Here is a 25,213-nt window from a genome sequence, read left to right on the forward strand (position 1 = left end):
TTCCTGTAATGTGATGACCAGAAATGCATGCAGTATTCTAGCTGTGACCTAACTAGTGTGTATACAGTTCAAGCATAACCCCCCTGCTCTGGCATTCTATACCTCTGCTAATAAAGGAAAGTATTCCGTATGCCTTCTTAACCACCTTATCGACCCGACCTGCTACCTTTAGGGTTCTGTGGACATAAACTCCAAAGTCCCTTTGTTCCTCTACACTTCTCGGAATCCTACCATTTAATGTTTCTTCCCCTGCCTTGTTAGCACTCCCCAAATGCATTACCTCACATTTCTCTGGATTCAATTCCATTTGCCACTGTTCTGCCCACTTGACCAGTTCATTGATATCTTCCTGCAGTCTACAGCTTTCTTCTTCATTATCAACCACACAGCTGATTTTAGTATCATCTGCAAATATCTTAATTATGCCCCCTACATTCAAGTCTAAATCATTGATATGTACCACAAAAAGCAAGGGACCTAGTATTGAGCCCTGTGGTTCCCCACTGGATACAGCCTTCTAGTCACAAAAACATCCATCGACCATTACACTTTGCTTCCTGCTTCTTTGCCAATTTTGGATCCAACTTTGTCTTGGATCCCATGGGCTTTTACTTTCGTGACCAATCTGCCATGTGGGACTTTATCAAAAGCCTTGCTAAAATCCACATACACTACAGCAAAAGCACTACCTTCATCGACCCTCCTTGTTACCACCTCAAAAAATTCAATCCAGTTAATCAGACCCGAGCTTCTCTTAACAAATCCATGCTGACTACCCTTGATTAATCCGTGTTTTTCTTAATGAAGATTTATCCTGTCTGTCAGAATTTTTCCCAATAATTTTCCCAACACCCAGGGTTAGGCTGACTGGCCTGTAATTACTCGGTCTATCCCATTCTCCCTTTTTAAACAACAGTACAACATTAGCAGTCCTCCGGTCCTCTGGCACCACACTTGTAGCCAGAGAGGATTGGAAAATGATGGTTCGAGCCTCTGCTATTTCCTCTTTTGCTTCTCTTAACAACCTGGAATACATTTCATCGGGGCCTGGAAATTTATCCATTTTTAAACCTTCTAAACCCCTTAATACTTCCTCTCTGTGTTTATTTCATCTCATATTTCATACACCTCCTCCCTCATTGCAATATCTGCAATGCTGCTTTCTTTTGTGAAAACAGACACAAAGTATTCATTAAGAACCATACCCACATCTTCTGCCTCCACACACACACACACACATTTCCTTTATGGTCTCTAATCGGCCCTAATCTTTCTTTAGTTATCCTCTTATTCTTAATACATTAATAAAACATTTTTGGTCTTTCCTTGATTTTACTTGCCGAACTTTTTTCATGCTCTCTCTTTGCTTTCCTAATTTCCTTTTTAATTTCACCCTGCACTTTCTATACTCCTCTAGGGGTTCTGCAGTATTGAGCCCTCGGTATCTGTCATGAGCCTCTCTTTTTATAATCCTACCCTGTATCCCCCTTGACATCCAGGTGGCTCTAGATTTGTTAGTCCCACCCTTTTTCTATAAGGGAACACGTACTTTCTCTGAACCCTCCGGATCTCCTCCTTGAATGCTTCCCATTGCTCTGACCTGAGGAGTTAGATGTAGTCCTTACTACTAGGGAGATCAAGGGGTATGGCGAGAAAGCAGGAATGGGGTACTGAAGTTGCATGTTCAGCCATGAGCTCATTGAATGGCGGTGCAGGCTTGAAGGGCCGAATGGCCTACTCCTGCACCTATTTTCTATGTTTCTATGACACTGATTTACCTTCAAGTCACAGTTTCCAGTCCACTATGGCTAAATCACCTCTCGGCGTAGCACAATTGGCTTTTTCCCAATTGAGAACTTTTATTCTTGGTCTATCTTTGTCCTTAATCTAACTGAATTATGATCACTAGCACCAAAATGCTCTCCCACTGATACCCCTTCCACCTGCCCAGCTTCATTCCCTAGAACTAAGTCCAGAACCGCCCCCTCCTTTGTTGGGCTTGCTGCATACTGGCTAAAAAGGTTTTACTGAATGGATTTTAGGAATTCTGCACCCGATATACCTTTCACGCTAATTCTATCCCAGTTAATATTAGGGTAGTTGAAATCCCCTATGACTGCTCGATAGTTTTTGCACTTCTCAGAAATTTGCCTACGTATTTACTCTTCTATCTCCTTCAGACTGTTCCAGGGTCTATTGTACACTCTGAGCAGTGTGATCGCCCCTTTTTTGTTCTTCAATTCCACCCATATGGCCTCATTTGATGACCCCTCTAACATATCATCCCTCCTTTATCGCTAGCTGTAATTGTTTCTTTAATTAATACTGTGACCCCCCTCCTTTTTTTAATTCCCCTCGATCCCATCTGAAAACCCTGTAACCAGGAATGTTGAGCGGCCATACCTACACTTTCAGCCATGTCTCAGTAACAGCTATAATATTGTACTCCCAAGTGTCTACCTGTGCCCTCAGTTCATCTGCCTAATTCCCGACATTCCTTGCATTGAAGTACATTCCATTTAGCACTGCCAAACTCCTTTGTTTATTTTCTAGCCTTTGTTTCCTCTGCTTTCCAAATTCACTTTCTAATTTTCTGCTTTCCAATTCCAGCTTTGCTTCTCCCTTCTGAATTGGACAGGTTAGGCGAGTGGGCAAATGCATGGCAGATGCAGTATAATGTAGATAAATATGAGATTATCCACTTTGGGGGCAAAAACAGGGAGGCGGAATATTATATGAATTGTGACAGATTAGGAAAAGGGGGAGGTGCAATGAGACCTGGGTGTCATGGTTCATCAGTCATTGAAAGTTGGCATGCAGGTACAGCAGGCAGTGAAGAAGGCAAATGGCATGTTGGCCTTCATAGTGAAAAGATTTGAGTATAGAAGCAGGGAGGTCTTACTGCAGTTGTACAGGGCCTTGGTGAGGCCACACCTTGAATATTGTGTACAGTTTTGGTCTCCTAATCTGAGGAAGGACATTCTTGCTATTGAGGGAGTGCAGCGAAGGCTCACCAGACTGATTTACAGGATGGCAGGACTGACATATAAAGAAAGACTGGATCGACTCGGCTTATAATCACTGGAGTTTAGAAGAATGAGAGGGGATCTCATAGAAACATATAAAATTTTGACGGGATTGGACAAGTTAGATGCAGGAAGAATGTTCCCGCTGTTGGGGAGGTCTAGAACCAGGGGTCACAGTCGAAGGGTAAAGGGTAAGCCATTTAGGACCGAGATGAGGAGAAACTTCTTCACTCAGAATTGTGAACCTGTGGAATTCTCTACCACAGAAAGTTGTTGAGGCCAATTCACTAAATATATTCAAAAGGGAGTTAGATGTGGCCCTTACGGCTAAAGGGATCAAGGGGTATGGAGAGAAAGCAGGAATGAGATACTGAAGTTGCATGATCAGCCATAATCATATTGAATGGTGGTGCCGGCTTGAAGGGCTGAATGGTCTACTCCTGCACCTATTTTCTATGAATCTACTCTGAGGTTCCCATCCCCCTGCCAAGCTAGGGGAATGGCCGTACCTTCAGCTGCCAACGCCCTAAGCTCTGGAATTCCCTCCCGAAGCCTCTCCACCTCTCTCTTTCATTCTTTAAGACGTTCCTTAAAACCTTTCTCCTTGTGTGGCTTGGTGTCAAATTTTGTTTGATAATGCTCCTGTGAAACGCCTTGGGACATTTTACTATGTTATGTTGTTGTTGAGTGGTTCATATAATCTTGACACACATGATTCATTTTAACCGTTGCAAGATAATGGGACATGTTCCAAAAATATTTGGGTAAGTTGCCAATGAAAAGTAAATATTCTCGCTCACAACCTAGATAATTTAATCCTTTGAAATAATCAACATTAGATCTGTTTCTAACCCAATAAAAGAATGGTTGTGGCTGTCATTTACTGACAGCAATTTACACTTCAAAGTGATGGATTGTATGTGAGGTGCTTTGAGGCATATCTGAGAGGCATAATGAGGTGCTGTATAAATGCAAGTCTTTTATATGTTAAAAAGTCAATATCCATTTCAAACAGGTATTGAACTATACCTAGATTAAATTCTAGGGCTGACTTTCGGCTTCCTTCAAGAAATGTGACTGAAATAACTTTTCAACCAGCTCTATTCATCCCTCCTTAGTGGGGGTAATGTACTGATGTGGATAGAGAACTGGTTGGCAGACAGGAAGCAGAGAGTCAGGATAAACGGGTCCTTTTCCGAATGGCAGGCAGTGGCTCGTGGAGTGCCGCAGGGCTCAGTGCTGGGACCCCAGCTCTTTACAATATATATTAATGATTTAGATGATGGAATTGAGTGTAATATCTCCAAGTTTGCAGATGACACTAAACTGGGTGGCGGTGTGAGCTGTGAGGAGGACGCTAAGAGGCTGCAGGGTGACTTGGACAGGTTAGGCGAGTGGGCAGATGCAGTATAATGTGGATAAATATGAGATTACCCACTTTGGGGGCAAAAACACAAAGGCAGAATATTATCTGAATGGCGGCAGATTAGGAAAGGGAGAGGTGCAATGAGACCTGGGTGTCATGGTTCATCAGTCACTGAAAGTTGGCATGCAGGTACAGCAGGCGGTAAAGAAGGCAAATGGTATGTTGGCCTTCATAGCTAGGGGATTTGAATACAGGAGCAGGGAGGTCTTACTGCAGTTGTACAGGGCCTTGGTGAGGCTCACCTGGAATATTGTGTACAGTTTTGGTCTCCTAATCTGAGGAAGGACGTTCTTGCTATTGAGAGAGTGCAGCGAAGGTTCACCAGACTGATTCCAGGATGGCGGGACTGACATATGAGGAGAGACTGGATCAACTGGGCCTTTATTCACTGGAGTTTGGAAGGATGAGAGGGGAAACGTATAAGATTCTGACGGGACTGGACAGGTTATATGCGGGAAGAATGTTCCCGATGTTGGGGAAGTCCAGAACCAGGGAACATAGTCTGAGGATAAGGGGTAGGCCATTTAGGACGAAGATGAGGAGAAACCTCTTCACTCAGAGAGTTGTTAACCCATGGAATTCCCTGCCGCAGAGAGTTGTTGATGGCAGTTCATTGAATATATTCAAGAGGGAGTTAGATATGGCTCTCACGGCTAAGGAGATCAAGGGGTATGGAGAGAAAGCAGGAAAGGGGTACTGAGGGAATGATCAGCCATGACATTGAATGGTGGTGCAGGCTCGACGGGCCGAATGGCCTACTCCTGCACCTATTTTCTCTGTTTCTCAGCTCGAGTTCTCCTCAAACGTCTTCTCCCTGTGGCCGAGGAGCTCCTCCCGGGGCACGACGGATGTGATTTTTGCAGCGCAACAGCTGCAGGAAAAATTCAGGGAATAGCACCAACCATTATACATGGCCGCCTTCAGCCTTACAAAGGCCTTTGACACTGTCAACCGCGAGGGTCTATGGAGCGTCGTCCTCCGTTTCGGATGCTCCCAAAAGTTCGTCACCATCTCTTCCTGCTCCACGACGACAGGCAGGCCGTGATCCTTACCAACGGATCCATTACCGACCCAATCCATATCCGGACCGGGGTCAAACAGGGCTGTGACATCGACCCAACCCTCTTCTCAATCTTCCTCGCTGCCATGCTCCACCTCACAGTCAACAAGCTCCCTGCAGGTGTGGAACTGCGCTATAGAACCAGTGGGAAGCTGTTCAACCTTCGCTCTCTCCAGGCCAGGTCCAAGACCACCCCAACCTCTGCCGTCGAGCTACAGTACGCGGACGACACCTGCATCTGCGCACATACAGAGGCTGAACTCCAGGACATAGTCGATGTATTTACTGAGGCGTATGAAAGCATGGGCCTTACGCTAAACATCCGTAAGACAAAGGTCCTCCACCAGCCTGTCCTCACAGCACAGCCCCCCAGTCATCAAGATCCACGGCGCGGCCCTGGACACCGTGGACTATTTCCCATACCTCGGGAGCCTCTTATCAACAAGAGCAGACATTGATGACAAGATTCAACACCACCTCCAATGTGCCAGTGCAGCCTTCGGCCGCCTGAGGAAAAGAGTGTTTGAAGACCAGGCCCTCAAAACTGCCACCAAACTCATGGTCTACAGGGTTGTAGTAATACCTGCCTTCCTGTCTGGCTTAGAGACATGGACCATGTACAGTCGACACCAAGTCGCTGGATGCCTCCCCACCAACTATGCCTCCCCAAGATCCTACAAATCCCCTGGGAGGACAGACGCACCAACATTCGCGTCCTCGACCAGGCCAACATCCCCAGATTTGAAGCACTGACCACACTTGATCAGCTCCGCTGGGCAGACCACATAGTTCACATGCTCGACGCGAGACTCCCAAAGCAAGCGCTCTATTCTGAACTCCTTCACGGCAAACGAGCCAAAGGTGGACAGCGGAAACATTACAAGGACACCTCAAAGCCTCCCTGATAAAGTGCAACATCCCCACTGACACCTGATAGTCCCTGGCCAAAGACCGCCCTAATTGGAGGAAGTGCATCCAGGAGGGCGCTGAACACCTCGAGTTTCATCGCCGAGAGCAGGCAGAAATCAAACGCAGGCAGCGGAAAGAGCATGCAGCAAACCTGTCCCACCCACCCGTTCCCTCAACGACTATCTGTCCCATCTGTGACGGGGACTGTAGTTCTCATATTGGACTGTTCAGTCACCTAAGGACTAATTTTAAGAGTGGACGCAAGTCTTTCTCGATTCCGAGGGACTGCCTATGATGATGATTCATCCCCACAATACTAAATCCCTCAAATGGTTATCGAGAACACACTAATCACTAACTGATGCTGGGAGGAGAGGCAGAGTAGTGTAAGGTCTTGTCCTTTTTCCCTGTTTGCTTTATTCATTCCTTTTTGTAAAGAAAGAAAGAATGTGATTTGTATAACAGCTGCCGTGTCCTCATGACATCCCAGAGTAGATTACGAGTGAAATACTTTTGAAATACAAGCACTGTTGTAGAGAAAACTGTTGTATAAGAAAATGTAACATCCAATTTGCGCACAGCAAGGCTCCACAAAGGCCAAATGGCCAGATTTGTGGTGGTGCTGGTTGAGGGAGGAATGTTGGCCAGGACACCAGGAGAACTCCCTGATTTTCTTCGACTGACATGCTGGGATCTTTTATGACCACCTGGGAAGAATGCATGAGCTATTGGTTTAATGCCTCCTCTTAAAGACGGCAATGCAGCACTCCCTCAGTGCAGTACTGAGGATCAGCCTAGATTATATGCTCAAGCCCATAGTGAGCCTTGAACCTGCAACTTTCAGACTCAGCCAGGACTACAGCCACTTTGTAGATTTGAGGAATCAAAATTAACAAGAAGCTACTCTGCATCTATAATATTTGCACAGTTTGCAAACAGATTTTCCGGCATACTTATTGTGTGGTTCCCTTAAAAGTGCAGTTATAATATAGTTACTAGTTTGAGACCAATAGTTCCTTTAAAACAACGTGGGGCAGGCAGACTTAAGTTGTACTGCTGCAACCACATCATTCTCTGGTATCTGTGAACTGGTAGTGTAACTAGGCTATAAGATACAAAGCCTTGCGTTTAAATGGTGTGTACCATGTTAACCTAGTCAGTGAGGTGTCCCACTCAACATTTCTGTAATCAATACTTCTTCTCTGAGCTGAACCAATTAACCACAGCACTAGAACATAAGGATAGCTTGGGTAGCTGCATCAAGACTGAATCCTAACAGATAAACTTAAGGAGTAGGAAGGGAAATAGTACAAATCTCGGTGTGCATTACGCGGCACCAAGCAATGGAGATGATGTAGATCTGCAGACAATTCAGCGAGGTACAAGAACAACAATGCAATACTATCGAGTGATTTTAACTATCCCAAGGTAGAGTGAAATGCATATTGTTAAAGTTTTTAGAATGCATCCAGTACTGGTTCGTCGATCAATATGGGAAGAAGATTTGTTTGAGTTAGTTCTGGGAAATGAAGTGAGGCGAATAACTGATGTGGTAATAGGAGACGGGAAGTAATGGCCACTAAACTGTTGGGTTCAATATAAGAGTCGAGGAGGATAGCGAAGAATCAAATATTAGGATGGAAAAAGATAACATTCAGTGAGTTGAAAGAGGATCTGGCCTAAATGATCTAAGCAGGAAAGTTAACAAATAGGTTAACTGATTAGCAGTAGAAAATTTTCAAATATGAGATGGATCATGTACAAAATAAATATATTCCCGAAGGTGAAAATGATGCATTGAAGATAGAGTTCTGAGGATAGATAGAGGTTAAAATTAGGCAGAATGTGGAGGACTGTAAAGAGCTCAGGAAGCTATCGATTGTGGGATGGACAGATAGGTGGCAATATCAATTTCATGTAGATAAGTATGAGATAATACATTTTGGGGAGGAGAAAGAAGGAATGAGTGTATATACTTAATGGTGTGATACTGAGGGATTTGGATAAACAGGGTTATAGAAGAACAACATAATATTGAGTGATTTTTAACTATCTCAAGTTAGAGTGAAATAAAGGTGTAATGTATGTTGTCAAAATGAGGACTTTGTTTTTAGAATGCACTGCTTCACAGATCAATATGAACCCAAGGGTTCAAATACATAATTCTCTGAAACTGCACAAATCCACAAAGAAGGCCAATATCATTTTGGGGTTTATACATAGAGGCATAAGAATGTAAGAACATAAGAATGAGGAACAGGAATAGGCCATATGGCCCCTCTAGCCTATTCTGCCATTCGATACGATCATGCTGATCTTTGACCTCAACTGCAACTGCACTTTCCCACCTGATTCCCCATGAGTACAAAAATCTATCTATCTCAGCCTTAAGTATACTCAATAATTCAGCATCCACAGCCCTTTGGGGTAGAGAATTCCAAAGATTCACAACCCTCTGAGTAAAGAAATTCCTCCTCACCTCAGTCTTAAATGGCCTATCCCTTAACCTGAGACTGTGCCCCCTCGTTCTGAACTCTCTAGCAAGGGGGAACAACCTCTCAACATCTACCCTGTCAATCCCCCTCAGAATCAGATACAAGAACAGAACATAAGAAATAGGAGCAGGGGTAGGCCATACGGCCCCTCGAGCCTGCTCTGCCATTCAATACGATCATGGCTAATCTGATCATTGACTCGGGTCCACTTCCCTGCCCCCTCTCCATAACCCCTTATCCCCTTATCGGTTAAGGAACTGTCTATTTCTATCTTAAATTTGTTCAATGTCCCAGCTTCCACAGCTCTCTGAGGCAACGAATTCCACAGATTTACAACCCTCAGAAGAAATTCTTCCTCATCTCTGTTTTAAATGGGCAGCCCCTTATTCTAAGATTATGGCCCCTAGTTCTAGTCTCCCCCATCAGTGGAAACATCCTCTCTGCATCCACCTTGTCAAGCCCACTCATAATCTTTTATGTTTCGATAAGATCACCTCTCATTCGTCTGAATAGCAATGAGTAGAGGCCCAACCTACTCGACCTTTCCTCAAGTCAATTCTTCTAAACTTCAGAGAATATAGGCCCAATGTACCTAATCTCTTCATAGGACAACCCTCTCATCCCAATGTCGGAATCAACCTTTGTTGCACCGCCTCGAAGGCACTGAGTACAAGAGTAAAGAAATAAACAATTTTCATGAATTGCTTAGGCCAGTTATAGTGCTGTGTGCAGTTTTGTGCTATTATAGAAGAGACATTAAATTGATAGAGGACATAGTGTCGACTCACCAGCATAATGCCAGGGAGATTGTAGGTATGAGTAGCGACTTGATATATTTCTACTTGAGCAGAGAAGATAAAATGGAAATGTCATAGTTATTAAAATTTATGAAGGGATTTGACAGAGCAAATAAGGGAAGACTAATTTCTGTGGTTGGGGAATCCGTAACGAGGGATCATCAATTTTAAATGATCAGTGGTTGGAGAATTTTTTTACGCAGATGGTTTATGGAGCATGGAATGTTTTGCTCCTGTGAGTGGTTGCAGCAGACATCACTACCTTTTAAGGAATGTATGGATAAATATTTGAAACGGGGAGATATTTGACTGGAGAGAGAGCAAGGCATTGGGATCAGTGTTGGATTGCTATAGGAAAGAGCCAGCACTATGGGCCGACTGGCCTCCTGGTCTGTTAACTTTAATGGCTCCACTGGTTCTATGGCCTTCAGTGTGGAGAAGTGAAATTTCTGCTCTTTTTGGGGAAATTCCAGATGTGTTTCTCCCATACAAGGATACCCGCTAAAGGTTATGGATCAAGAGAAGAAGCTACGGATTATAAGAAACCATTGAAAGGTGCACAAACAGTGTGACAACGCTATTGGGAGGCAAATGGCATTTTGGGTTGTAATGCTAGGACAATGCAGTATGAAAATAAGAACCTTTTTAATTAAGCATGTAAAAAGGCTTTGGAATGGCTGCATTTGGAGTATTTTGGTTCGCATGCATGGCAAGGTTTCCCACATATCGGCACCATTTGAGTTATAGCTTTCATAGTTGTGAAGCGTCACCTGTGGTCAGTATAGTGATAAGTTGGGTTAAGCTCTAAACAATAATTATCTGACTTGCTTATCAAACCTTCAGAATACCTCATGCCTGGCCATTGAGCAATAATCCACATAGGCACAGCAGTGCTACTCCTCCTCAGACTTACTGCAGAGCGAGTTTCCAATCTTGCCCCTGCCAGCAGCAGGCAGAGACACTAGTGTGCAGAGATGCTTCACTAGAGAGGAGTGAAATATGATGGCCCCAATGATATTTTATTCACATTGATGTCTGGCCATAGCTCACTTGGTCCGCTGGTCAAGTTGTTAAATTTTGTTTAAGGAAGGACATTTTTAGGTTGAACTGAAGTATTTCTATGTACTTGCTTTAATGGAATGTTGTGACATCAGCCAAAGGTAGGGATAGTGTTCCTGGCCTAACAACACTAAGCCATGTGAAAATGAATACTCATCGCTGTGTTGTGTTTCAATTTCAGATGCTACTGGTGAACTACATGTATCCAATTCCAGACTAAAGGACGTTGAAACAGCTTACGCAGCACAAAAAGCAGAGGTTGGTATGTGGATGCTTCATGTTACAGGCACTTAACTAAAGTGACCTCAAGAGACATTACTTTGGAGGGTTTTTTCTGAATGGTGGCTGTTAAAACATTGCCCATTCACTTTTGGTGCTTTGGCATCAGATGAAATCGCTTCATTTTGAATGTTTGATCCTGATTGAAATTAGTTAACATTGTCTTATTTCAGGTTATCGGTACATACAAGTGCACGGCTCTAATATATTTTAGCACAAATTGACCACATCAGACATTTGCCAGGATCTGTGCTGTTTTTTGCATTTTTGTATGCTTTTTCTTTGTTTTATGTTGTCTTGTACCTCATTGTTTTTTGGCAAGTAGAGCTCTTTTCCCTCATATAAACTGATTAAATTTTTCTTTTGAACACTTCCCATTGATCTTCTGTTGTTTTATGCATTAACAGATTTCCCCAGTTTTCTGTGGACAGATTCTGTCTCATCCCGTTGAAGTCGACCTTTCCTAAATCTAGAATCTTAATAGCTGTTTTGCGTTTCTCCCTTTTAAACACAATGCTTATGTATAACACAGGGATATTTCCCAATGTACTAATATTTGCCCTTTTACTATGGTGTGATGCAGTGGAGATAAGATTATGTGGGCTATCCGTTTCAAAAGCCAGCAAATACCACACTGTCAGACGCTTGCGTTCGGGCTAAAACTAGTAGTTGACTTTATTCACCAGCACTGAAGGAAAAACACATAGCAAGAAACTAACACTGGAATCCTCAAGTTACCACAAACTATTTCAAAACAGGGAAAATCTTTAGCAGTCTATTCCAATAACTTTGGAACTGAGTTTCCAATGAATCATCACATCAACAGTTGACTTCTATGGACCTCCTTTGCCACCTCAACATGGAAACGATCAAAACGGAGACTTAAAAGAAGATCCTAAGGTTACCTTTCGGATATAGTCCTGTCTTTCTTTGAAGTGGAAGCAGGATTCTTTGAAGAACAAATGGATTCTTAATAGTCGAACAGCTATGATTTTAATTATTTCTGCTGTTCGAGCAGATCAAAGTGGGAGTAAATGGACAAAAAAGGAGCTCCAGTATATCATGCATTTAACATTTTTTTTTAAATCTGGCCGTCAGAGGGAACATTATATAAAAAAAACACAGTAGTTAGGGATACAAAATACAGTTTAGTCCTGATAATTCGAAGTAGTTTTTTTTACGGTAAGAAGAATTGAATTATTAAATAATTTCAATTAATCAATGTAAGCAACCCAGGAAAGAAGGAATCTACTGCTTAAAAAATTAAATGATCAGATGAGTTAATTTAAGCAATTTTGGATAAAGAATAGACTAAGTTTAAACTCCACTCTGCATACACCAGCTCAACAAATTAAACTGGAGTCAGGTACTCGGTGCAGTTGTACTGTAAATCTGCCCAGTGTCCTGACATAACATTGGAATGAGGCAGAATAAGATTCCTTGGAGAGGGGAGTCTTGCTCCACTTCAAAGTCAGTCAGACCATCAATTCCAATTTAACCTCTCAACGTAACAGTCATGCAACATGATTTTGGCTTTGCCTTTCTGCTGAGCTTGTGGAGTGTGAATGCACCGTCAGTGTCAAATACAGTAACATGTTCAGATGCTCCTAACATACATTCTTTTACTGCCTGTACTGAAACAGAAAGAGACACACACATAGATTGAGCTCAATGAATGGGAGAGGATAGAAAGAGTACTAAACTTTTTTTTATTTCAAAATATACTTTATCATATAAAAATTTGCACAATACATTCAAAAGCAATTCAGTACATTTGGATGCGTTTAGCAATTCCATACATTACATTTGGATGCTGACCGCAGTTCCGTTCAATACATTTCTTTACTTTACATTTCAAGGTACAATTCATACAATCCAGGATACATTGTGGTACGTTCATCAAGTTACATTACATGTGTCACCACGGTACACTAAACTTTGCACTTCCAGCTTATGGACCAGGCTCTGGTTTGAGCTTTCAGTCAGAATCTACCCGAGCAGCCCACCTTGGCATACCCCCTTTGCTTCAGGATGGTTCCCTCTTCGACCTTTGACCTGTAATTAGTCCATTAAGATGTAAAGAAAACTGGGACGTTAACACTAAACACACATGAACTTCTAGAGATTAATGGGCATAATCTAAATCTACGTTTTCAGAACCTCTTGACAGATACTTTGTTGAAGAAAACTGGTACAGGAATGATTTAAATTTTATGTGGAATAGCAACTGCTTTATTATATATATATATATAAAATATATATTTTTTGAAGATGTATATATCTGCATGTGTTCCTTTTTTTAAAAAAAAAACATTAAAATAAATTTATTTCCCATTTTTAGTATGAACGGTTGAGGAAACTTTACACAGACCTAGAAGAGAAAGAGGCAGCAGCAGAGCTCCAGATAAAGCACTTATCTTCGGAATACAGAAGGCAGTTACAACAGAAAGAAGTAGGTCAAAGGTTTCGTGCGCTTTTGTTCCCTTGCATAGGGCCTCTTGTTCAAGGTCAAATGAATTGTTAACTGCACAGTTATAAAAACTTTCTTCCTCTTTTTTCTCTTCCCCCAAAGATGTTGAAGGTTTTTTTTAATAGGAGAGGGTTTGCTCTGTAGATACTAGTTTGTCTCCACTACCTTGCTAAAATGATCATCTTCCATGTGTGAACATAAACAAGTGAGTGTTGGCAGACTATTTGACTACAAGAAACATCACCCACTAGCCAGATTCTATCCTCACCTGATGATGAGCACTTCCAACCATCGTTTCCATGAAGTTGCGTGGCTGAATAATGGTCTGGAGGCGCTGTGCTGGCTGGTCACTGGCTTTTCAATGGAAATAACAGCGCATGCGCAACAGATTGAATGGGTCGCGCAGCCAGTTAAAGGGCTCGCGCACTAAAAATAAATTACAGGAAACATTGCTTCCAACATAGGTTGCTGCTAGTGATCGGTTCTGGGAGCCCTGTTGGGTGTTGATTTCCCTTTCCTAATTTAGCTGAACCAATACCAGTTGTAGCACCCTAACAGTTAGTTACATCAGCTAACTTAGCTAAAACCCAAGACCTTTCTGGTCTGCATAGCTTAGTTAGTCACTGCTTAACCAGCTAAGTCAAATCATGGTAATTGGTTTTGAGTTCCTACATTCAGATCTTCTTTCTCTGGACATAAGAACATAAGAAATAGGAGCAGGAGTAGGCCATTTGGCCCCTCAAGCCTGCTCCGCCATTCAATAAGATCATAGTTGATCTGATCTTGGTCTCAACTACACTTCCCTGCCTGCTCCCAAAAACTCCCTTGACGCCCTTGTCATTCAAAAATCTGTCTATCGCCACCTTAAATATATTCAATGACCCAGCTGCCACAACTCTCTCGGGTAGAGAATTCCATAGGTTCACGACCCTCTGAGAGAAGAAATTCCTCCTCATCTCAGTTTTAAATAGGTGACCCCTTATTCTGAAGCTATGCTCCCTTGTAAGATTCCCCCATGAGGGAAATATCCTCTCTGCATCTACCCTGTCAAGCCCCCTCATAGTCTTATATGTTTCATTCTTCTAAACTCCAATGAGTATAGGCCCAACCTACTCGATCTTTTTTCATATACGACAACCCTTTCATCTTGGAAATCAACCTCGTGAACCTTCTCTGAACTGCCTCCAATGCAAGTATATCCCCCCTCAAATAAGGAGACCAAAATTGTACACAATACTCCAGATGTGGTCTTACCAACGCCCTGTGCAGTTGTAGCAAGACTTCCCTACTTTTATACTCTATCCCCCTTGCAGTAAAGGCCAACATTCCATTTGCCTTCCTAATTACTTGCTGTACCTGCATGCTAACTTTTTGTGTTTCATGTACAAGGACCCCTAGATCCCTCTGTACCGCAGCATTTTTTAATCTCCATTTAAATAATTTTCTTTCTTTCTTTTTCCTACCAAAGTGGCTAACCTCACATTTTCCCACATATTATCTGCCAAATTTTTGCCCATTCACTTAACCTGTCTATAATCCCTTTGGAGATTCTTTGTGTCCTCCTCACAACTTGCTTTCCCACCTATCTTTGTATCATCAGCAAATTTGGCTACATTACACTTGATCCCTTCATCCTAGTCATTAATATAGATTGTAAATAGTTGAGGCCCCAGCACTGATCCCTGTGGCAGCCCACTAATTACAGTTTGCCAACCTGAAAATGACCCACTTATCCAGACACTCGATTTTCTGCTAGCCAATCCTCTATCCATGCTAATATATTACCCCTAACCCCGTGAGTTCTTATCTTGTGGTGGCACCTTATGGAATGCCTTCTGGAAATCCCCTTTTTAAAGGAGTTCCCCTTTATCCACCCTGCTTGTTACATCCTCAAAAAAACTCTGGCAAATTTGTCAACCCTTTCATAAAACCATGCTGACTCTGCTTGACTGTATTATGATTTTCTAAATGTCCTGCTACTACTTTAATAATTGACTCTAGCATTTTCCCAATGACTGATGTTCGGATAACTGGTCTATATTCTGCTGGACTAATATCCCAAGTCCAAATCCATACTCTTTTTTTTTTTTTTTTCCCTCTTCACCTACTGATTTCTCAGTCAGTCTGGCATGGATGAAGAAACTGAGAATCGCTTAATTTCATAATGGCCCCAAGTTTCGCCATGATTTGCTCCTGATTTTTAGGATCAACTGGTGTAGAACGGAGTATCTTAGAAATCGGAATTCTCGCCATTTAGTTTGCTCCAGTTCAAGTCAGTTAGAACAGTTTCACTTTGGAACAGAATTTTTTTTCAAAAGGGGGCGTGTCCGGCCACTTACGCCTGTTTTCAAAGTTTCGTCAGTGAAAACTTACTCCAAACTAACTTAGAATGGAGTAAGTGAAGATTTTTGTACGCTCGAAAAAACCTTGTCTACACTTTAGAAAATCAGGCGTAGGTTACAAATCAGGCGTAGGGAATGGTGGGGGGGTGGGGGGGGGGGGTTTAAAGGGAAGTTTACAAACATTAAACACTTCAGTTTTACAAATAAAGAGCCATCATCAATAATAAATGATAACATCAATAAATCAATCAAACAAAATTAATAAGAAATAATTTAAAAAAAAAATCATTTTTAAAAAAAATCAATAAATAAAACATTTTCTACTTACCGACTGCAGCACCGGGTGCCCTCCAACAGCGTGCTGGGATGCCCGCCACCCAGTGTGTCTCTGTCAGTGTCTCTATCTCTCTGTCTGTCTGACTGTGTGTGTCTCTCATTCTCTGTCAGTGTCTGTGTTTCTGACAGCGAGGGGATGGGGAGGGATGGGAGGGATGGGATGGAGGGATGGGAGAGAAGGGGGAGGGATGGGAGAGAAGGGGGAGGGGAGGAGGAGAAGGGGGAATGGGGGGGTGAGGAGGAGAAGGGGGAATGGGGGGGTGAGGAGGAGAAGGGGGAATGGGGGGGTGAGGAGGAGAAGGGGGAACGGGGGGGGTGAGGAGGAGGAGAAGGGGGAACGGGGGGGGGGTGAGGAGGAGGAGAAGGGGGAACGGGGGGGGGGTGAGGAGGAGGAGAAGGGGGAACGGGGGGGTGAGGAGGAGAAGGGGGAACGGGGGGGTGAGGAGGAGAAGGGGGAACGGGGGGGTGAGGAGGAGAAGGGGGAACGGGGGGGTGAGGAGGAGAAGGGGGAACGGGGGGGTGAGGAGGAGAAGGGGGAACGGGGGGGTGAGGAGGAGAAGGGAACGGGGGGGGTGAGGAGGAGAAGGGGGAACGGGGGGGGGTGAGGAGGAGAAGGGGGAACGAGGGGGTGAGGAGGAGAAGGGGGAACGGGGGGGGTGAGGAGGAGAAGGGGGAACGGGGGGGGTGAGGAGGAGAAGGGGGAACGGGGGGGTGAGGAGGAGAAGGGGGAACGGGGGGGGTGAGGAGGAGAAGGGGGAACGGGGGGGGTGAGGAGGAGAAGGGGGAACGGGGGGGGTGAGGAGGAGAAGGGGGAACGGGGGGGGGTGAGGAGGAGAAGGGGGAACGGGGGGGGGTGAGGAGGAGAAGGGGGAACGGGGGGGGTGAGGAGGAGAAGGGGGAACGGGGGGGGTGAGGAGGGGAAGGGGGAACGGGGGGGGTGAGGGGGGGAACGGGGGTGGTGAGGAGGGGAACGGGGGGTGGTGAGGAGGGGAAGGGGGAACGGGGGGGATGAGGAGGGGAAGGGGGAACGGGGGGGTGAGGAGGGGAAGGGGGAACGGGGGGGTGAGGAGGGGAAGGGGGAACGGGGGGGTGAGGAGGGGAAGGGGGGACGGGGGGGGGGGTGAGGAGGGGGAGGAGGAGGGAGAGGGACGGGGAGGGGAAGGGGGAGGAGGAGAAGGGGGTGAAAAAAATGGAGGTGGGGGACGATATATGGCGGGGGGGGGGGGGGGGTTGAGGCTGAGAGACTTCGGGCAGGGCCCAAGACTTCGGACAGGGCCCGTCCCCAGCACCAGATTTACAGGTAGGTGGAGTTGGGTCGGGGTCAGGGGGAGGGAGGGAGGGAGGTCAGGTCGGGGGGAGAGAGGTCAGGTCGGGTCCAGTCGGGGAAGCGGGAGTCGGGTCGGTGTCGGTATCTTGTCCGGTCCGGAGGCGAGGTGTGGCGGGGGGGAAAGCGGGAGTCTGGTCCGGTCGGGTCGGGGAGCGGGAGTCGGGTCGGTGTCTGGTCCGGTCCCGAGGCGGGGGGCGGGAAGCGGGATTCGAGTCGGGTCGGGAGGAAGCAGGAGCTGGGCGTGGGAGGAGCCTTATTCACGCAGCCCCAGTGAGGCCATTCGGCCAGGGCTAGGGGCTGTGTGCTTCGGCCCCTCCCACACAGTTTTGGGCACCTGGAGCTACTGCACATGCGCGCCCACTGTAGCGCGCATGTGCAGAGGTCCTGGCACTGTTTTCAGCGCAGGGACCTGGCTCCGCCCCCTACAGCTGCGCCGAGCTGCAAATGACCTGCAGGGAGCTGGAGAATCTGGAAGTTTTTTTTAGACGCACTTTGTGGCGCAAAAAACGGGTGTCCAGGTCGGGACTGCGCCGTTCTAGGCGCGGCTCGAAACTTGGGCCCTAAGTGTGTGTGAATTGCTATTTTTAAAATAAAAGAAATTTACCTGGGTAATAATTTCAGAATCCAAGATCTGTTTCCCATTTTCAAATGGCTTAATTTGGAAGAGGTAAAAAAGTAAAACCTCGTTACTGGGACCTGAACTAATGAAGAGGATTGTATTGGTGGCTTGTGGTGAAATTTCATAGAGGAAGAGGTAATCTATTGTAAATGCTGGCTCAAAAACCATTTACAGTGTGTTCAGAGTATGAGCACTCGTTAGCCAGAAAGTTGGACTGTTTTCATGATTTATTGTATTTGAATAGTCCATTTGTCACACAGTCACTCAGACACTAATTACCAAAATCATTAGTTAATGAATAGCCCCATGTCAGTTTAAATTATCACTGGGTTCGGCTAGAAACTGAATTAACCAGTGTTTAACATATTTTTGCCAGTAGAGGGTGTGTTTTGTAAGCCATGTCATGTAATTGTGCACCAGAATGGTACACACTCAGTCTTTCAGTTTTTTTGCTTTCTTCACCAGTTTGTAATTTTATGCAACTAATGGTGGACCTAATGAAAGTGTTCCTCTTTCTTTTTCAAAATTTATTACATCTTTCAGCCCACACTTTAAGTATGTTTGATATTGGAGAAAGCGGCCAAGAGAAATGTTGATGGTACCTGATACAGGTTTGATAAGGTGGTGCAACATATTGAATCCGATGGTAGAATTCAGATTTGCCAATTTCTCTGTCCCAGCAATGGTTGGAGCCAGCAGAGGCGAAGTGCTGCTTTGTAAGGAGGGAACAAGGGTTGTCCTGTCTCCTGAAATGCAATTTCAGGCCTGGTTCAGAGTGGTACAGATAGGGTGCTTGCCCCTTTTGTCTGAAATGAAGCGCCAAATATACCTTCAAAACTAGAAAGTGTTACTTGCAACAAAAACGCAAAAGGTTGCTGGTAAATGTCTGGAAATATATGAAACACCAAATTAATCCAATTGTAATATTCTACGAATTGAACCATGTCCTCCTTGTCGGGGAGCTACATAAGGTCTCTTTCATGTTGGCTCCAAGATGACGCATCTGGCAATGAGGAACTAGAACCAAGTCAGTCCTCTGGCAAATTCAAGAGTGTCCTCCCTGAGGCAGGCAGCTCTTCAATTCTCTATTGCTGTTGAGTTAATCTGGTTCATTGACACCAGGAGATGTTTACTTGTTAACGAGTGCTGGTACTAATTGTTAGGGCAACATGGCTTGCAGATTATCTAACAGGTAGGGTGCTTGTGGCTCAACAAGTAAAGCAAAGTTACCATGAAAGTAAGCTGGATGGTATTAGCTGGTTAAATTCAGTAGTACCCCTGTGCACACTTCGGGGCGGCGGGGAATCCCTCAGCCCTGGCTGCTTCCAATAGTTTGATTTGGAGACTCTTAAACGTGCTTACTCACATTGTGGGGCCCATTTACTACATTTGTACAACAAGTACGTCTTGCCAATGACGTTGAGTTCAACTGGCGGGAGTCTCGCAAGAGCCCGGCATCCCTTCAGTTCGCCTTCAAGTGTGACATCGCAACAGGGTGGCATCGGTGTAAGAAATACTCATCCCCTTTGTCGGAATTTATCCGTGGAGCCAGAGAACAGAAGAAACTTGCTCTATATGCATTCCACACCAGAAATGATGTGGAATGTCTAGGCTCCTGTGTCTGTGGAGTACTTACTGTTAATTTATCTTTCTGACTTTATCAGGCTTAGTGATCCCGTTTAGCTTTTGGTCAAGGTGGTCTTGATGGTTGGGGACTTTCCAATGGGAGTGCTATTAATGGTGAAGGGGAGATGGTTGGGTTTTCTCTTGTTCCAAGATAGTCATTTTGTGATACTTCTGTGGTGCGAATTGCCACTTGTAATTTTAGTTCACTTAGAATTGAGTTTTAATTCAGCTCAGTGGATTTGGCTGCCTGATTCATTATTTTGTCCTTTTTTCAGGTGACGATAAACCATTTGAAAGCCAGACAGAATGCCTTGCAGGAGCAAGTACAGAAGCTCCAGTCTGCTGCTCAGCCTTCACAAGTGGAAGTCGGTGTTACCTCAAACACAACCTCCACTGCCTTTCTGCCTGGTGACATGTCTCGCACGCCCACGTTCCATGGGGATATCATGGATTTTGGAGATGTCATCTGGTCCCAGCAGGAAATCAATAGGCTTTCCAAAGAGGTCTCAAGGTTGGAAGCTGATGTTGCCCATTGGAAAGTGCTAGCACAGGTCAGTGAATTGCATCATGCAGGTAATCTAGCATAAATGGAACAGTTAGATAATTGCTGCAGTTTCTGAATCCTGGGATTTCCCATTCTGTTTTATTCATCTGGATGGTCAGTACATTTGAGCACCACTGCTTAACCAGATCTGAGTTGTGAATGTTTTGATTTGTCATCTGTTCTGAGGTAAATGTGTAATTTGATGCATGGTAATATTGGTGATAATGACTTACAAGTGCTATTCCATACCTCCTAGCTAGACTGGGTGCACTATAACCACAGGCAGCAGATTCGGATGCAGTTTTAGTCCAAGCATTCAATTCCTTTAAATCAATTATTGATACAGGGGCTTAAAATATTTTCTGAGGAGGATTCTATAAATGAGGAAACTTATGCAGTGCACGTTGGGAATTTGGAGGATTGGATAGAAAAGTGCAGATATTTGATGCCCTTTCCAAAATAAAAAGTAAACATCAGTGATAAAATACTGTATTATAACACACTCATTGTAGATCTTTTGTAATTATTGTTTTTAGACTCACTGGTAGGGATTAATAATGGCTGCTATAGTATGAATAATGCTTGGGATTTTTCGCTCAATTGTGATAGAGTTTTACATTCTCGAAAGATTTATTTCTGGTTGTTCACCTCCCTTAAAATAGAACTATAGTGGGTTACAGCACAGAACCAAGATGTTGAGCCATCATGTCCGTGCAGGCTTTTTGCTGAAGCAATTGAAAACCAATCCTACTGCCCCAGGCGCTCTCCCCATAGCCCTGTATCATCTTCTGCTTCAAATATTTATACAATTTTGCCTTGAAGGATGGACTGGTCATTGTTTCAACCACTCTCGGCAGCAAAGCACTCTATGCTCCAACAACCCTCTATGCAAAGGCATTTCTCCAAACCGCACTCGGTGACCATTTTAAATTGATGACCTCTTGTCACTGACTCCCCAACCAGAAGAAATGTTCTTTCGCTCTATCCAAACCTGACATAATTTTAAAAACATGCATTAAATCTCTTGTTCTCTGCTCTGATGGATATTGTCTCAGTGCTATAAATCTTTCTTCATAACTTATTGCAACATCCTGGTGAGTCGATGCTTTAGGCTTTCAATGGCTTTAATGTTCTTTCTATAACGTTACTGAGCTTGTATATGCTCCGTTGGAACAAGCAGACTCAATGGTCTCTTCCATAGTTCATCCAGATCTTGTTGAGTGCTTACGTCAGTGTGCACAATGTAGTTTGGAAGAAAAAAAGTTAACTCTTTATAAACTTTATTTTTAGGCAACCAAGGGTCAAGGGGCAGTCAGCTCTGATCAGGATGATGGTTACAAAATGCAAACGACAATTGAGGTAAGGATTTTTCAACCAACTGTATCGCCAAGTTGCTAAGAATATTTTTTGTCCCCTCCCTTTATATAGCACTGATGTGGGGGTGATACCATGGCCATTGGCAATCACTTGGTACATCACTCTTGACTGTTCTCATTTGTATAATTGATGACGGTCTGTTCCACTGTCTTATGGAGAGTGGCATCAGGGCTAAACCCAATTTTATCCTCACCTGGCATCCGCACTTCCCAGTGATGGTCAGCGGATAATACAGGTTGCACCTCTCTGGTCCAGGGCACACTGCTCCGGAAACATCCATGGTTCGGCATTAGTTGCGCCTGAGGGAGAGGAGGGTTTATAATTTTTTTTTAAAGTTTTGATTGGCTGGAGCGGCTGTCAGTCAGTGAGTATGTTTGGCAATTGGCTGGAAAGACTATCAGTCAATGAGTGTGCGTGCGGGTGCTGAGGGAGGCGCCCACAGGCTGCCAGCACACATGCACATGCAGGAGCCTGGGCGCTGTCAACCGGTAAGCATGACCTCCCGTGGCTTGGGTGCCAGACCAGAGCGGTCCAACCTGTACACAGATTCTGAGGTCAGTAACAGTACTGCTATCACTAACTCAGCGCAAATTAGTGATTGTAACTAATGATCATCTTGGTCTGTATGGCTCAGTAAAAAAACTGGTGGATGCTTTCACCCACTCGGCAGAAAGGCAGCTTGTAACATTTCTATTTTAATGAAACATCAGTAATTCACCAAGTTTCTTTTTACAGCTGGATAATGTATAATCCTTTTGTAGTTGAGACAACTCGGGAGTGTATTGGTTTATACCAGATCAAAGTTTGTTCAGATGTTCAAGTCGTTTGTCACATAAGACAACTGACATTGTTTAGAACGAGTCCATCCATCCTGACTACATTTAAAAAAAAAATTATGATGAATGTGAATCCCTTTTTTGTTTTTATTTTTGAATGCAGAAACACCTGGTCAATTGCTGAGAAGCTGCTAAGCACAGCAGCAGGAAGGCACTGAATTATCAGTGGAGGCAGTCATTGACCCACTGAAGCAGTGATTGTCATGTCCACAAATTCTTGTACCATTGTCAAGATTAGTCGCTCTTTTCTTTTCCATCTCTACGATGCTGCCATGAGCACTCAGTTTATATATGTTTCCACTCAGCATCCTTTTTAATATAATCAAACTGTTTTAATTTTGTTGGTGAAAAAGCTTTCACATCATCCCTTGTATGAAGATGCAATGGTCCGTGACTATGCCGTAGCATCGTGTGGAGGGGCTGACTGAACATGCAGACCCACTTACCAGTTAAATCGAAATCATTCTGCTCATGATTAATGTTCCTCATAAAATATTTTGATTACGGTAATAATTGACTGGTACAGCTTTAATGATAGCCAGCTGGTTAATTATTCCAGGAGGTGAAGAAGCAGCTCAGTCAGGAGATTGATGAACATCAGCATGAGTTGTCTGCTCTGCAGGACGCACATCGCCAGAAACTAACCAATCTCACGCGCCGGCACAGGGATGAGCTTGCAGAATACGAGGAACGGATCGAGGAGCTGGAGCAGCAGTTGCAAGGTTAGAAGCAGTCTGTTGTGCAGTGGTACTCTTAAGACCCATCTTAATTTGGCAGAGAAACCTTTGAGCCTTACAGTAACACCTTAACGTAAAAATGTAATGTTTTGCTTGATCATAACATAAGAATTAGGAACAGGAGTAGGCCATCTAGCCCCTCGAGCCTGCCCCGCCATTCAATAAGATCATGGCTGATCTGGTCGTGGACTCAGCTCCACTTACCCGCCCTCTCCCCGTAACCCTTAATTCCCTTATTGGTTAAAAATCTATCTATCTTTGACTTGAAAACATTCAATGAGCCAGCCTCAACTGCTTCCTTGGGCAGAGAATTCCACAGATTCACAACCCTCTGGGAGAAGAAATTTTTTCTCAACTCGGTTTTAAATTGGCTCCTCCGTATTTTGAGGCTGTGCCCCCTTGTTCTAGTCTCCCCACCAATGGAAACAACCTCTCTGTCTCCATCTTGTCCATCCCTTTCATGATTTTAAATGTTTCTATAAGATCACCCCTCATCCTTCTGAACTCCAAGGAGTAAAGACCCAGTCTACTCAATCTATCATCATAAGGTAACCCCCTCATTTCTGGAATCAGCCTAGTGAATCGTCTCTGTACCCCTTCCAAAGCTAGTACATCCTTCCTTAAGTAAGGTGACCAAAACTGCACGCAGTACTCCAGGTGCGGCCTTACCAATACCTTATACAGTTGCAGCAAGACCTCCCTGCTTTTGTACTCCATCCCTTTCGCAATGAAGGCCAATATTCCATTTGCCTTCCTGATTACCTGCTGCACCTGTAAACTAACCTTTTGGGATTCATGCACAAGGAGGCACGGCCAAGGGTGCCATCAGCCGGTCCAGGCAGCGGGCGGTCGAGGGGGTCGTTCAACCTGACTGCCTGCCTCTCTTCCGCTCTTACATCCGATCCAGGGTGTCCTTGGAGATGGAGCACGCGGTGTCCACCGGTACGCTCGCGGCCTTCCGCGAGAGGTGGGCACCGGAGGGACTGGAATGCATCATCACACCCGGCAACCAAATTTTAATTTGATTTTACGTTTTAAAGTTTAATTTGTTTTAATTGCCGGTGCTTTTAGTGTCCCCCTCCCCTTTTATAGGGGGCACTGGAAAAAATGTGATTTTAGCGCCCCAAAAAAAAGAAAAACACAAAAGAAAACACAAAAAAAGAAAAAAAGGGCCTTGTAAATGTCTGCTGTGTCATCCAAGGCGGGTGGCACGGTTTAATGTTTGTTTTTTTTCAGGTAAACTCAAAAAGAGTTTCATGCACAAGGACCCCCCAGGTCCCTTTGCACCACAGCATGTTGTAATTTCTCCCCATTCAAATAATATTCCCTTTTACTGTATTTTTTTTTCCCCAAGGTGGATGACCTCACACTTTCCGACATTGTATTCCATCTGCCAAACCTCAGCCCATTCGCTTAACCTATCCAAATCTCCTTGCAGTCTCTCTGAGTCCTCTACACAACCCGCTTTCCCACTAATCTTAGTGTTATCTGCAAATTGTGTTGCACTACACTCTGTCCCCTCTTCTAGGTCATCTATGTAGATTGTAAACAGTTGTGGTCCCAGCACTGATCAATGTGGCACACCACTAACCACTGATTTCCAACTGGAAAAGGACCCATTTATCCCGACCCTCTGCTTTCTGTTTGCCAGCCAATTCTCTATCCATGCTAATACATTTCCTCTGACTCCGCGTACCTTTATCTTCTGTAGTAACATTTTGTGTGGTACCTTATCGAATGCCTTTTGGAAATCTAAATACACCACATCCATCGGTACACCTCTATCCACCATGCTCGTTATATCCTCAAAGAATTCCAGTAAGTTAGTTAAACATGATTTCCCTTTCATGAATCCATGCTGCGTCTGCTTGATTGCACTATTCCTATCCAGATATCCCGCTATTTCTTCCTTAATGATAGTTTCAAGCATTTTCCCCACTACAGATGT

General features: G+C 44.3%; 1 protein-coding gene across 1 annotated transcript in view; it reads left to right on the forward strand.

The window, feature by feature from the left end:
• The window catches only part of trip11 (thyroid hormone receptor interactor 11), a 127,488-nt gene that overhangs the window by 17,797 nt on the left and 84,478 nt on the right, over nucleotides 1-25,213 (forward strand). The window contains exons 2-6 of the mRNA XM_070879571.1: nucleotides 10,954-11,030; nucleotides 13,393-13,503; nucleotides 20,047-20,322; nucleotides 21,606-21,674; nucleotides 23,088-23,250. Of these exons, the coding sequence (XP_070735672.1) occupies nucleotides 10,954-11,030; nucleotides 13,393-13,503; nucleotides 20,047-20,322; nucleotides 21,606-21,674; nucleotides 23,088-23,250 (696 nt within the window). The remainder of the gene's footprint in view (nucleotides 1-10,953; nucleotides 11,031-13,392; nucleotides 13,504-20,046; nucleotides 20,323-21,605; nucleotides 21,675-23,087; nucleotides 23,251-25,213) is intronic.

The sequence above is a fragment of the Pristiophorus japonicus genome, chromosome 4 (assembly GCF_044704955.1).
Source record: "Pristiophorus japonicus isolate sPriJap1 chromosome 4, sPriJap1.hap1, whole genome shotgun sequence".
In the NCBI taxonomy this organism is placed as follows: Eukaryota; Metazoa; Chordata; class Chondrichthyes; family Pristiophoridae; genus Pristiophorus; species Pristiophorus japonicus.